At 46.2% G+C, this 13858-nt stretch overlaps 1 protein-coding gene across 7 annotated transcripts in view; it reads right to left on the minus strand.

Moving 5' to 3' along the window:
- Positions 1-13858, minus strand: part of anks1b (ankyrin repeat and sterile alpha motif domain containing 1B) — a 339546-nt gene that overhangs the window by 208318 nt on the left and 117370 nt on the right. For all 7 annotated transcript variants that reach the window (XR_011190118.1, XM_015351924.2, XM_015351925.2 and 4 more), the window contains exon 4: positions 4616-4912. Coding sequence is in view for 6 of the 7 variants with exons in the window: in XM_015351924.2 (XP_015207410.1) it covers positions 4616-4912 (297 nt within the window). In the remaining variant the exon portion in view is untranslated. The remainder of the gene's footprint in view (positions 1-4615; positions 4913-13858) is intronic.

Raw genomic sequence — 13858 nt, forward strand, 5'->3', positions numbered from 1 at the left:
AGAACAGAAACTTGCTCAGTCAGGCCCAGGTCCTTGCAGATGTATGACAGAGCTATGAGTACCTTCACCACGAGACTCCCTGGACACAGCAAGACGACCGAAGACGCCCAGCAGTCTGTGGATCAGCGCTGATGCGATCGCTCCCGTCCAGTGGAGGAGTGAGAAAGAGCCCGTTTCTCCTTGGGCGCTACCCTCCTTTGCAACCCAGTGCAGGTACAGCACAGCAGGAGACCCCGCCCTCCGCCCACGCACGCGCCACTGAAACCCCGGGGTCTCTGTGACAGAGAAGGGGCGCCCCGATCGCGAGCACAGGACGCTGAGGCTGGTCTGTTTCGGGACCTCCTCCTGTCGTGTTTCCTGGGCTGATCACACAAAGGGAACCGATTTACTCGGCACGGTTTTCCAGCAACTCAACAGATGTGGGGATGTGCTCTCCGGACAGTTTAGCTCCACCTGTGGGTTTCGCTGCAGTGCAGAAGGAGCTCAGGAGAGTCGTTCTCTCACACCCTGATGTGGTGAAAGTGCCCGTGAGTTTGACTTTAAAAAGCAGCCCCTCTGACGTCGAAGGCATGTTTCAAACAGCAGGGCATCCTTGGGCACATCACAGAGCATTCTGGCAAACGTCAAGCTCTTTTTCAGAAGATATAGACAAATCCCAACAATCGGACTGCAGAAGGTTCTGGTGATAGTTTGACTTCTCATAGTTTAAGGGATGACTGTTTGGCCATAAGGTTCCAAGAGGTTCCTGTATTTCTTCACCATTGGGGATGAGTGTTCGCATGATGATCTCTGGGAAATAGTGAACTAGAGCCTCGTACTGTACTGTTTCCTAAAATAAACTGGCAATTCCCAAGATCTGGGGTTTGACCTCCTGAATTTTCATTGTTCATTCCATTGAACATATTCCGTGATTACTGCAGTGCAAAAGCTGTGTGTTGCACGAAGCTGACTCTTCATTACACTCTAACACCCATTCTATTCAAACACGCTCAGGCCTAGCGTGATGCAGTGTGGAAAGGTGCGTGCTCACTTTCACAGCTGCAGATCATGTGAAGTCACAAGAGGAAACTACAGTCAATGGAAGTGCATTTAAAACCGAGAGCAGGAGGCACTTCTCTAACCAAAGGGTTGTGACAGCGTGGAACACACTACCCAGCTTTGTGGTTGAAGCTGATACTTTCAAGAAACGTCTGGATCAGATAATTGGGTCAAACAGACTAGATGGGTTAAAAATAACTTCCTCTCATCTGTAACCTTTCTTATTTCTTTATGTCCTTATGACCAACCCCAAATCTGAACCTGCAACCTGGACAGCAATGCTAGCACAGGCTTCCCTGGCTGAAATGCTCAGGAGCCCAAAACTGATGTGATACGACCTTGTGTATGGATCTTGAAATCTACTCCAGGGTCATATAATTTCATAGATAGAAATAGAAATCCACTGTTCCAAATAATTATAGACTACCTACTGGTAGTCTACTACTATGGTAGAGTGAAGAGAAGAGTTAGAGAGGGCAGGTAGTGTATATTCCTGTAAATGGAGAGTAGAGCAGTCTGGGAACTAAAAGGTCCAGAATCCTTAGCTACAAGAAAAGGAAATGAGTGCCAGCTGAACTCGCTTACCTGTACTGCAGTAATTACTACAGGTATAAAAATGCTACTTGAGAGTGTTAGAGGAGAGGTTAATATACCACTGAAGGAAGAGAGAAAAACTGGAACGTTTTGAAGAACGTAATTAACTTTGGAAACTCTTGAAAATGTTAGAAGAGAAATTTCCCATTGTGTTTTGACCCCTGATTGGAACAGACAATTCTGTTACCATTTTTCTTTTAATCTGTATAGTTCTGTATTGTCTTGAGGCTTTAATGGGCTGGTAAACCAGTTGGCTGTCCAGCAGCAGGCAGCAAACCAACAGACGCAGGAGCCAGTGCTCAACAGAAAGAGCTATTTTTTTTAGTTGATGTTGCTGTGCCTTATTTGATACAAGTATTCATCTAAAAAGTGCTGGAGAGGCCAGTTCTTTACCTAATCGTCTGTCTCGGTGTTTTGTGTTGTTAACACTCCAATTAGGAAAAAATACACCTGCAGCTGCGCTCTTCCCTTCTGTCACAATACGAGACAGTCTAGATGGGATGGATGGCCTCCTCATTTGTTCCTTTTAATCTCCTGAGAGTCCTGTAACAGTGTCGTCTCGAGCCATTCACTGCCACTGTACAGTATGTTCGCTTGCTGTCTAGTCAGACTGCCACGTTACCAAATACGGATGCTGGCAATTTTTCCCACTTACTGATAACTAAGTGACACAGTGGAAGTGGCCTCATTATAAAGTATATGAGATATGTGGGTTATTTGGGAACAGTCACAGCATCAATAATTCTCCCATAATAAAACTGCCGCTTATTGGGCTTTCTTGTGCCCTCTCAGAACACACTCGGCTCGTGTCTGCTGCTCAGATCTCCAGTCCAGGCACGGCTCTCAGCCCTCGTTACAATGCTTCTCTCCCAGCATGCATAGTGCACTTGGCTTCTCCACTCCAACCCCACTGCAATTGCTTCTGTTGGGAATACAGCAGTTCTCCGACTGGGGCCGTCCTGAAGAAACACTACATCCTGATGCAAATGCATTAATAATTCAGATTCGTGCAAGGATGGATTGCCTCACATATTCTGCAATTATCATTATGTTCATACCACTCACATGCCTAGTGCACAGATTGACTTGCGGGAGCTACAGTATTTAAACCGAATTCAGCCTGATACAATGCACTGGCATCACTGTTCTCTCATTCTGGTCACTCCTACTCAAAGGAAGCCTCTCTTTGTCTTCAGCACAAACTTTTTACAAAATCGCAGATGCAAGTGCTGGCACGCTCTCTCTTACAGTAAATCAGTTGACTCAATCAACATCAGAGTTGTACTTTTGCAGGGATAAGTTGTTAAAGAAACCTACATTAAACATAGTTTAACAAACTGTCTAATATAACTTCTGAATGAGTTCTGACCTGGTTTCCTGTTTATGTTTTCAGCTCTGTATGCATTCTTAATTGGTTTACTTTCCCCTTTTATTTCCCAGGAATTTCACAGAACAAAGCAGGGTGACGTGAGTTTTGTTTTTCATTGTAATTACAGTGCAGATGACCAAGAAGTCTGCTCTGTACTTACACCAGCATGTCACGGCTTTAGTTCATGAAAAGTAAGCCTGATCTGTGATTTCTATTTTTGTAGTGCAAAGATCATTGTAACAGAAAGATTTACAAAGACTCAGGTTAAAGAAAAGCTTTCATGCCAAGGCGTTAAATATTTTTCCACTTAGATAATCTCTCCCGATTAGTCCGGCTGTCATTTGCCCTGATAACTCTCTGCTCGGCAGCCTGTGCGCTCCATGTTTTAGCATGTACCAGTTCATCTCTGACTTTGTGATGTATCCTCCTGCTTTGCTGTGGCCCGAGTCGTCCACACTGGAGCTGCAGCACTGTGCTCGCAGCTGTGCGCAGTAAGAGAACGCGTTTCCCTGGGGCTGCAGGAGACTCTCGCCCTCGTGTGGCCTGAGTCTGGGTTTCCCTCGTAGATCATTCGTGCGTGACCTGAGGTTCTGTCTCCTGATTTCAGTTTTATCGGTTAGAAGGGCCATATCTGCGTAAAGGATTAAGTGACGAGGCCAGAGGTTTGGGGTTAACTCCCCTAGAGGGCACTCCCTTTTGCTCCTGTCAGTAGTCCCCTGTGATCGTTCGCCTGTGTTCCAGGAGTGCCTTGTTGTGTCTCCCCCTATTTATTCTTAGCTCCTCCAGGGCTCAGGGCTCAGCATTAGGGTACGGATGTCACCAGGCCCGCCTAGCACCAGGATACCCTACGTCCGTCTCCTGAGGGCACAGGCCTCGTCCTCGACATCTCCCGTTCTCTGAGCCCGGGGTCTGGAGGAACTCACCCCGTCATCCCAGGACCTGCATGTTTTCCGTGTGTTCGTTTTTTTCCCCCTTCCCAGGAATTTTAACCTTGTGTCCCAGGATGGACTCATGGACTGTGCCCTGACCTGCCTTCGGACCTGCTTGGAAGCCTCTCTTTGTCTCCCTGTTCACCGTCCCACCGACTATCACTGTTACTTTACTGCACCATTAAACCCCTGTGTGTCTTCCCGTACTCCGCCTCCTGTCTCCTTCAGCTCTTACCGCTTCGCAAAGGGTCTGACATAACACCCGACACGGACTATAGAGCCTGTTCGTAACAGTCGGTCTCTATTTCAGATGAATAATTTATGAAGCGTGGTTTTAGAGAGGCAGGATGCATTTAACAGGTCAAAGGTCTCCAGAAAGTCCTGGATGTACGTACAGTAAGTCTACCCAGGTGAATGTGTATGCATGCTGTATTCATACAGTAGGTTCCCCATGCCTTTCCCATGCAAGTACTCCCCAGTTTGCCTTGCTCTGCCAGTCCCCTCTCTTCTTTAGGTTTTACCACGCTCTCCCTGTGCTTCGCTGAGGTTTGACCACGGCTACATTGTGAGAGGGTTTTAGCGTTCACCCTCAGACCCCGGGGCAAGAGAGCTCTGCAGGGCTGCAGGTCTGTCTGAGCGCGCGTCCACTCGCAGGCCCCACTCCGGAGGAGCCGGAGCCTCTCACCTGGCAGTTGACGTCCATGCCGGCCTCCAGCAGCACCTGCACGACAGCCCTGTGGCCGTTGCGCGCGGCCAGGTGCAGGGGGGTGTGCTTCCTGGTGCTGCAGCTCATGAGGTTGGGGTGGGCGTTCACCAGCATCTTGACCACCGGCAGCCGGCCGTACAGCGCCGCCAGGTCCAGCGGCGTCTCGCTCCGGCTGTTCCTCATGGTGGGGTCCGTCAGCTCCTCCAGCAGCACCGCCACCACCTCCGAGTGGCCGTACTGGGCCGCACAGTGCAGCGCCGTCTCGTTCTCGTTGTTCTTGTGGCCAGAGAGAGAGAGAGGGGGAGAGCGCTGTCAAGAAACCTCCAACTGCAGATCGATACAGCAGATATGAACTGCGCAGGTACAGTACGTGTGTATTGTTTATTAGGGTGTTTTTTTCTTTAAATTGCCTGCTGCTGCAAAACACACTGCCCCTTGGGGATAATATAGACTCTCTCTACTCTACTCTCTCTCTACTCTACTGTCTGTTATTGTTGCAGGAATCTCCTGTGGTTTTCACTGCAATGAAATAGAATGCAAATGAGAAAAGAAACAGCTCCAATCATTCATTACAGTACATCAAGATACTGCAAGATAACAAACCTACAATTGAACAGAGCATAGTAGTGATACTCATAGAAATAAACGGTGTTATATATGTGGTATTGCTCATCCCTAACAATCCCAGCGTGCTTCACGTGAAGGCGGGATCCCTCTGTGAAGTGCAGCTCCGCCTGGGTGACACACAGCAGCCCCACTGCAGAGCAGATCAGGGGACGGAGAGAAAAATTACTGTTCCAGACGAATTAAAGGGAAACTTTTAGGATAACATGGATACCACGGTTAACACCCATACTCTATGGACAGGAAATTGTTAATGGCAAAGAATTCAGGACCTCAGTTTAACTCTCCGTAACTACATCAGTCAAACTGGGTTAGTTGGAAATTTTCACCCAGAGTGAAGAGCACCACCTACTGGTCCACCGACACCACTTGTAGCTGCAACCAGAATTTCCACAGAGGTCTCCTGTCCCAGAACTGACCAGGCCCAGCTCTGCTCGGCTCTGAGCAAGAAACAAATCTCCATTTTCTTTGATTAGGCATTAGGATTATGGAAAAGACCGATAGACAGAAAACAAATACTGGATTTATTCCAGATAACAATTGGCTGCCTTTCCAGTGAAAGAGAAAAAGACTACATCCTTCTTTACCATCAGCCCACATAATCACAACAAAAACACTCCATTCTTCTCCGTGACTTCGCACTGCTTCTTTAATGAATGAGATTTTCACAAGACCAGATATTATCTCATATCGCATAAAACCTAACTGCTGACAAACATTTAGCCCATTGAGCTCATGAGGATGTTTGTAATTGTTCTGATTCCTGGCAGCCTCCTCTCGCCCAAAACAGGTGGGAGTCAGAAGGTAAAGATTTCCCCACGAGTTGGAACCTGGAGTGCGTCTTTCCTTTGATTCCTCTGCTGCACATTATTCACCTCGAAGGCCTGAAGGAGCACATGTGCCATGCCCATGAGCCACAGCAAGCCTGTCAGTTTCCACTCTCTCAGCAACGGTGGAGTGGCGCTCACAGTGGGCATCTAACAGCAGCAATAAACACCCAAGGCTCTGTATCGCAAAGACCGTTAAAGGCATCTTTTGTTTTTTAGAGTGAGCAATAATACTGTATAAAATCCCACCTGTGCAGCTGAAATGACTAAACAGTATCCTGGGACAATAATCGGAGTGTACCTTGAAGAAAATCAACTGATCATTCATTTTAATTTTACATGTACCTCATCAATTAGACCAAGACTTGGTAAATACAGTTCAAATAGCTTTTTTACTGCTTCTCTGATTGTGCTAGAAGTTCTAGCTGATGATGTTGATTTTATATATACAAAAGGCAAAATAAGAAGTTGTAAGGTGATTCCTTCTCCTAAGCATTGTAAAAAGGTGATTCATATTCATACTGATAATATACAGCAACTGCAAGCTTTTTAAAAAGCCTTCATAATCCTCAAAGGTGCTGCTTGTAATGTAAATGTAAATGCACAGTAAATGTTGAGTGTTGGGCAGTAGTAGCCCCATACTTGCTTGTGCTGTATCACATAAACTAGCTGAAGAAGAAGCGCACCCCTGGGGCATGCAGGAGACATGGAGGGAGAAAGCTATTCTCAATAAGAAAGGCAGAGTACCCACTGAGATGGGGAGCCTCAGTGCCTGAGGGACAGAGTCTGATAAGCGGAGCAGAGGCAGAACGGGCAGTTCAACAGGTCAACAGGAAGCAGACCATCACCCCGAAGGACCTCCCTCCGGCTGGGACCCCTTAGTGATACCTACAGCCCCCGCGGGAGACTATAACTTAGGCCCAGCCTGGATCACGGAGGACCAGGGGATCTGTCTTGTCACCCCCTTCCTGTTCCACGCACCAGGGGAAAAGTCACAGGCTCACCCAGCCTGTGCACGCATGCACATTCACCGACAGGCATCCATTGCTGTCGTCAACACAGGAGCACGGCACATGTTTCCAATCACACTGCTCCGCTGTCCCCTGGGGGCCTGTGGTCAAGGTCAGAGGCCAGTAATGTACAACCAGTAAGAGACAGGAAGCACGCTGGGACTCTGTAGGCCAGCACTGAGCCACACAGGGCTTCATTTGCCCAGCCAGGGCTGCAGCAATGTGAAGCCCCACTCTGGCTTTAACACTGGGACTTTACATGCGGTCCGGGGCGAGAGAATTTCTCTTTCACCTCACCATGATAAAACACAAACTTCCAGGTCAGGAAAGAGAAAGAAGAGTGAATAATCAAGGTACAGCATACCCAGGGGTTAATCCGTTAATACGAAGTGCATATTCGGTAGCTGCATTTTTGACCATTAATTAATCCTCAGTAGCATCTTGCAGAGCAAGACACAAGCTGCTTCAAGTGAATTGGGAATCCAGTCTAACCTTGATCTTCTTATGACCTTAGTCTGCACCTGGCATCACTATCACTGCTACAGCACTAAGTCACATTTCCCACCCTGGAATATCAGATTAAACACAGGTTTTCTTTTCTTTTTAATTCTGACACATTTGCTATCCAGGGGAATTATAATCCTTCATATCATCCTAATAACCATGTCCTGTATTGATTTTTGTTATGTTTGATTTATTGCATCGTGTGGAATTCATCTGAATGCTAATCCATGCAACTTTCAAACCGTTATTTGTTTTATAGCTTGGTGATTACTTTTAATGTAATTCTCCTTGAATGCCGTGGATGACCTTGCATCAATAAAGTAAATTAAAAATTAATATACTGAATTGTATTGCAGATGACTATTACAGTTTATTACATACATAAATGGAACTTTTTTATATAATTAACAAGAATGCTTAAAGACTTAGCTTGTCATAAAAGCTTTTTTTATTGTGTAATTGTGTCTTCCTCTTGGTTTGACAAAGTCATGCTGCTGAACTTTACTTCACATGTATTGTGCGCACTACAGGCGCAGGAATTTATTCTTCTACACCACTTGAGTTCAGTTGATGAATATTAATAGGGTCAACATAGAGTCGTCAATTCACCAAGCCAGCAGGTCTTTGGAAAGTGTAGAGACACCAGAGCACAGAGAACATTACAAAGTGCCCCAGTGCAGAATCGAACCCAGGACCTTGGATGTACAGTAGGAAGCAGCGGTGTTCACTGTTGCAACACTGGGCTGCCATTGTTCAAAAGTTATCCATCCATCTTCCAATTAGAAGTATGCCTCTCAAAGCACTTCACAGGGCAAGTAAAAAATACAGAGCTTGTGGGTCTGAATATAAATACCCAATCAACATTTCAGATTTCATTTGTTCTCTTTGCTGACCTTCACTGCAACATGTCTTGTCATTAGAAGTCTTCGGTGTGGAGACTCAAGAATTGAATAAAACAAGTTAATTCAACTTATTATTTCAAAATTTGCAGCTCACAGATGGGGACAGCATTGGAAAGGTCTGAAAACTTTTGCAAGACCCTGTGAATGCAGAGCAGAAGGATGCTGTACTGTTCATTGTTTCGCCCCTCAGGGAGAAGCTGTTTGTAAAGAATGTAAGGAACTTGTCACAGCCCTGAAAATGGAAGAGGTTCCCATGCAGATCTGGCCTTTAATTGCTACAGCATGTTTTTTCCCTGCAGCCTCAAAGTATGTGCCTGTTTCATCCTTGCGTAGCTCAACTTTCTCACACACACCATGTGCTTATTTTTCTCTTCAAACCAGACTGTTTTCTTTCCCAGCCTTCAAAAAAAAGTATGTGACCACATTCTGTGATTTCCAGATGATCTTGAACGTTTCAGAACTAGTGATGTGTTTTCGTCACCTCCATCTCAGTCTCACGGCTGTGTAGAAACACAAGAAAGAGTACAAACGAGAAGAGGTCACTTAGCCCAACAAACTCATTTTGTTGTCCTTAGCTACCTGATGCAACAATTTCTCAGAGGAAGCCTCTGTCAGTGCCATGGAGAATGCTGAATACTTGAGTCAGTTGCCCTTGTAATATATATGAAATTACTCTATATCCATTCCTTTATTGTTATTATTATTATTAATCACCACGATAATAAAGCTCATATTCCCACAGGGTTGAAGGAAGAAGTGGGTTTTCCAGGAGCTTGACCTTTGAACCCCAGTTAGGGTTGGGAAGGTCTTTACACCGCTGGTGGAGCCTCAGTTCCTGTCCCCGCAGATGAATTACTCTGGTTCCCTACTGGCCACCCATGCTGCTGTGATCATCACAGTTCCGCGCGGGGTCGTGGCCCCCGCCACCCGTTCTGTCCCCCACACCTGGGGCACGAGCCCGGGTCTCCGGCGTAACGCAGCAGGGCACCAACCGCGTAGGAGACCTCCCTCAGCCCAGGCAGCTGAGGGCCCTGCTGCGCGCAGGGAGGGCGCTGACGTCACCACACCAGCTCCTCTACACTGCAGACAGCACCAGCTTGGCTCTCCTCAGCGGTGCACCTGGCCCAAGCTTGGACAGCTCCTGAGAGCTGAACCAGACCACGCCTCAGGGCAAGACAGCTGGGCGACGCTGACTCCAGCTCCTCAGTTACACAGCAGGACGGGTATGGGGCACGCAGCAGATTGTTAAGGTACAGAAGGAACAGCTTCCTGCTTGTCCCTCTTCCTCTGTCCCAGTGGTGTTTCACAATTGACCACGCGGTCTCTCCTGAGACCCAAAACATTCCGTTCACATGTCCAAAGACCAGATATTCACAGGCAACGCAGCCAGGGAGCTGTCCTGATCTCAGTAGCCCTCAGAAGCCAAACCAGTCCTGCTTTTCCATCGACATTCCTCACAGTCTTGGAGCTGCGGAGGAGCATTAAAATGTAACTGGCAGCACATCGGACCTCGGCACAGCAAAACAGAAACAGCTCTCAGTCATCAGGGGCTGACCCCACACTACCACCTTTAGAAAAAGAAGCTGAAATTACAGTGTCAACCATATTCGCAGGTTTTCACAGAGGAAGATGTTTCCAATATACAACTTAACTTCCTCTGGATGAGACCTTTAGATGCCAGTACCTATAAGGTTACAACTACAGAAGGCCTCTTTGCTGATTAATCATTCTAGCTGTTAAGATGCTTACGTTTTAGCCAATACTGCTGTAGGACGTAACTGCCACAGGAAACAGAATCCAGGCAGGTATGACACGGCTAAGAAGTAGGAAATAGCAGCAGAAATTGAGGGAGCCACAGGGAGAACAGAAGGGACTAAATGAACCGGGTTCGCTCACACTGCTTAAACATTATAGCATCGGTGCACTGCCTGACTTCAGCTGATCTGTAGTGGCAGGCACACTGCGATCCTCCACACAGGGAACAGAGCAAAACCACCGCTTGAACAGACACTGCTTCTGCTCTTCTCCAGCACAGCTGGGACTGAGCGCCCCAGTAAAAAACACACAAACCAAGGGAACGGAAGCACTGAAACGATTGGGAGATAAGAAAGGTCACTTTCAAAAATGCAAGATTCACACCTGCTACAAGAGCAATGCAATCAGTGAATGAAACCTGTCCATCAACTTTGTTTGGTAGATAGCAGCCAATTGATACAAATCTTTATTATAATCCCCAAAATGAACCTGGTTGCTCTGCTCTAGAATGGTTTCAGAACAGTAGTATATTTTTGTAACATGGTGACCAAAATCTATGCAATATTCTAAATAAGGTCTTATTCGTGCTTTCTAGAATTTTAACATTCCTTGTTCTATGCTCTACACTCTACACTACACTTATGCTCAGGCCCCCTAGATCCTAACATCCTTTGTTTAAATTTCAATTGCTTCCCTTCTAGACTAGACCCTTCTACATCTTCACTGGTTGCCTGTCAAGTCATGTATTCAACACAGAATTGTTTTTGATAAGGACTTAAAAAGCTATACATAACCTGGCCCCATCATACATCTCTGAACTCCTTCATGTACACATTCCTTCCCACAGGCCCTGTTCAGTTGATGCTGCTCTACTGCTTGTTGTATCTGGGACTAAATGTCTGACTTATTGATGACCATGTTGTCTCTTACACTTTTTAATACGTCACCTTTTTATTAAGTCCTCTGCTGGACTGCATTACAGTTTCTCTTGTATGTTTGTTTTTATTGTATTTTTCATCATCACTAATGTCATGTACTTGGGTTTGAAAAGGCACTATATGATTAAAAATGATTATATTTAGTCTAGTTTAGAAGATGTCAGTTATGGGTCAACATAAACACCTAAGGCTTTCTCACAAATACCTCTTCCAGCTCAGAATTTCCCATTTTGTATCTACAAAAGTTGAGGTGTTAAATTGGCAACCAATCAAAAGTATCTGCACTGCAGGTAGGTGGCAGTGTGGAGCAGTGGTCAGAGGATCTCGACTGTAGAGTCACGGGTTCAGATCCTGTGTGGAACACCACTGTTGTGCATTTATGCAAAACTTTTCACTCTCACCATTCCACTAAGTACCCTACTATAAAAATGAGTCTCTTGGTCCTCATTGTAAATGAGAATCTTTTCTCAGTTGACTCATCCAGTTGAATTAAAAAGCACCGTAATGTTTTTAATGCAGATAAAAGCAGGGTGATCAATAACGCAATGGCTAGACATCCTGTAATAAAATAAAAGTAAAAAATAATGTATAGCATAGAAAATACACACCACTGCATGGAATAAAAAATATCCACTCATAAAAAAGAGCACATTATCATCCCTGATATAAAACCAGCTGTTTGCCACTCTTAAGCATATATACATCGAATATTATGAATGACCCACCCAGTAATCTAGCACAGTGAGAACCGAGCTCAGATCAAACCCATCCATATGAGTAGTAGACGCGCCCTTAGACATATACAGTACATTCTCCTGGGACTAGGGACTCAGGTACACAGCCTGTTGGGTCTTAAAGACTGGGACTGAGGTCAGGTAGACAGCCTGCTGCCTCTTAAGGACTGGGACTGAGGTCAAGGAGACAGCCTGTTGGCTCTTAAAGACTGGGACTGAGGACTCAGGTGTCCAGTTTTTATTTATACATCTCATTGCTTCCAGAAAAATAGCTTCTTATATAAGATCACTTTATTGGCCATATACAATTTCATGTATGAGGAATTCATCTTTTCACATACCCCAGCTTGCTCTCCATGAGACACACAGACAGGGAGAGAAGCTTGGGGTCTGAGTGCAGGGTCGGCCATTTATAAGGCACCCCTGGAGCAGTTGGGGTTAAGGGCCTTGCTCAGGGGCCCAACGGAGTAGGATTCCTCTACCAGCCGCGGGATTTGAACCGGCAAACTTCCAGCCACAGGCGCAGATCCTGAGCCACAGAGCCACTGTACCACCCCTTAATATGAGGAAATAACCTGGGCTTATCAGTTGCAGTAAGAAGAGGTCATGTCTTGTCTCCTCTCCAGGCTCATCGTAGTTGGATTGGTAGCTGGCTTGCTCTTATCTTCCCTTAAGAACTTAGATGTGAGAAGTGTTACTTTTGTAGGCTTAGACAGTTGGTACAGACAATATCCTAAGCCAAAACACTTCCAGTTTTGCAAGACTGCAAACATGCTATTAAAACAAATCAGATATTCAATAAACCAATCCGCACTTTGGGGTTTAGACAAAAACTATTTTTTTTTTAATATTTTGCAATTGCATTGACATTATCAACATGAGGATCTTCACCTCCTCTGTGAATGCTAAGCTTAACAAGCAGAAACAATGTGCTCATTGTACATCGCTTTGTACATTCTTCAACCTTCTTCGCAGGTAAGGCACCTCTCTTTCACACCTGGAAGTGTAACCGTAGGCTGCCTTCCTGGATCGCTCAACTCCCACATGTGGATCTGGCGAGACTTGTGTAATTAAAGATCATTAATTAGGCCAACAAACGACTTCAGGGAAGATCAATCATCTTACAAAACGATGACTGTGGCCTGTTCAATATTAATATGACCCAGCTGTAGTGTGTCACACAGAACGCGCAGAGCTGATAATAAGGTCATGAAGCCCCTGAGGGACTCATCTAGGGGCCCCTCTGCCTGGGTGGCTGGATGAGTCCGTGGGCTCGCAGGTCCAGTGGCAGCACAGTGATGGCTCAGGGCTGCAGGACTGGCAGGGCGATGCCAAACCCTGCTTAGGAGCAGCAGGCAGCCGGCTGTTGCCAGGGACAACCACAGCATCCCCATGAGAGCTTCTCCATCAGCCAAGTTAGTTAGGACGCGATCGGGGCCCCCATCCATGAAACCAGCTGCCTTCACTCAGGCAGCCAATCTACTAATTCAACAATCGTTTCCAGTTATGAAGGCTCACCCCGCCTTTGGTCCGGTGCTCGGTCATTCCTGAGCTTACCTCCCGCCAGCTAGACAGCTACACAGCCGTGAGAAAAAGTTTGCGAACCCTTAAGATTGATATGGATTTCTGCATGAATGGCTCCTAAAATGTGATGTGTTAAAATGTCAGACGTCGTGTGTGTTGTTTGTTAAATAAGACCGTCTCTATTTATTATTACGAGCGAGATGAGGATCAGATCACATCATATTCATGCAGAAATCCAGCTCATTCCAAAGGATTCACAAACTTGTTCTCGCAACTGTACGTCTCCTCCCTCGGTGCTCAGTGACCACTAGACCCTGTTACTGGACTCTGGCTTCACCCACAGCCGCTTCACGGCTCTACGTCAGGTCCTAGCAGGCCCCTCCAGCTGGTTTACCAGCCTGCTT

This window comes from Lepisosteus oculatus, chromosome 7 (assembly GCF_040954835.1).
Source record: "Lepisosteus oculatus isolate fLepOcu1 chromosome 7, fLepOcu1.hap2, whole genome shotgun sequence".
NCBI lineage: Eukaryota > Metazoa > Chordata > Actinopteri > Semionotiformes > Lepisosteidae > Lepisosteus > Lepisosteus oculatus.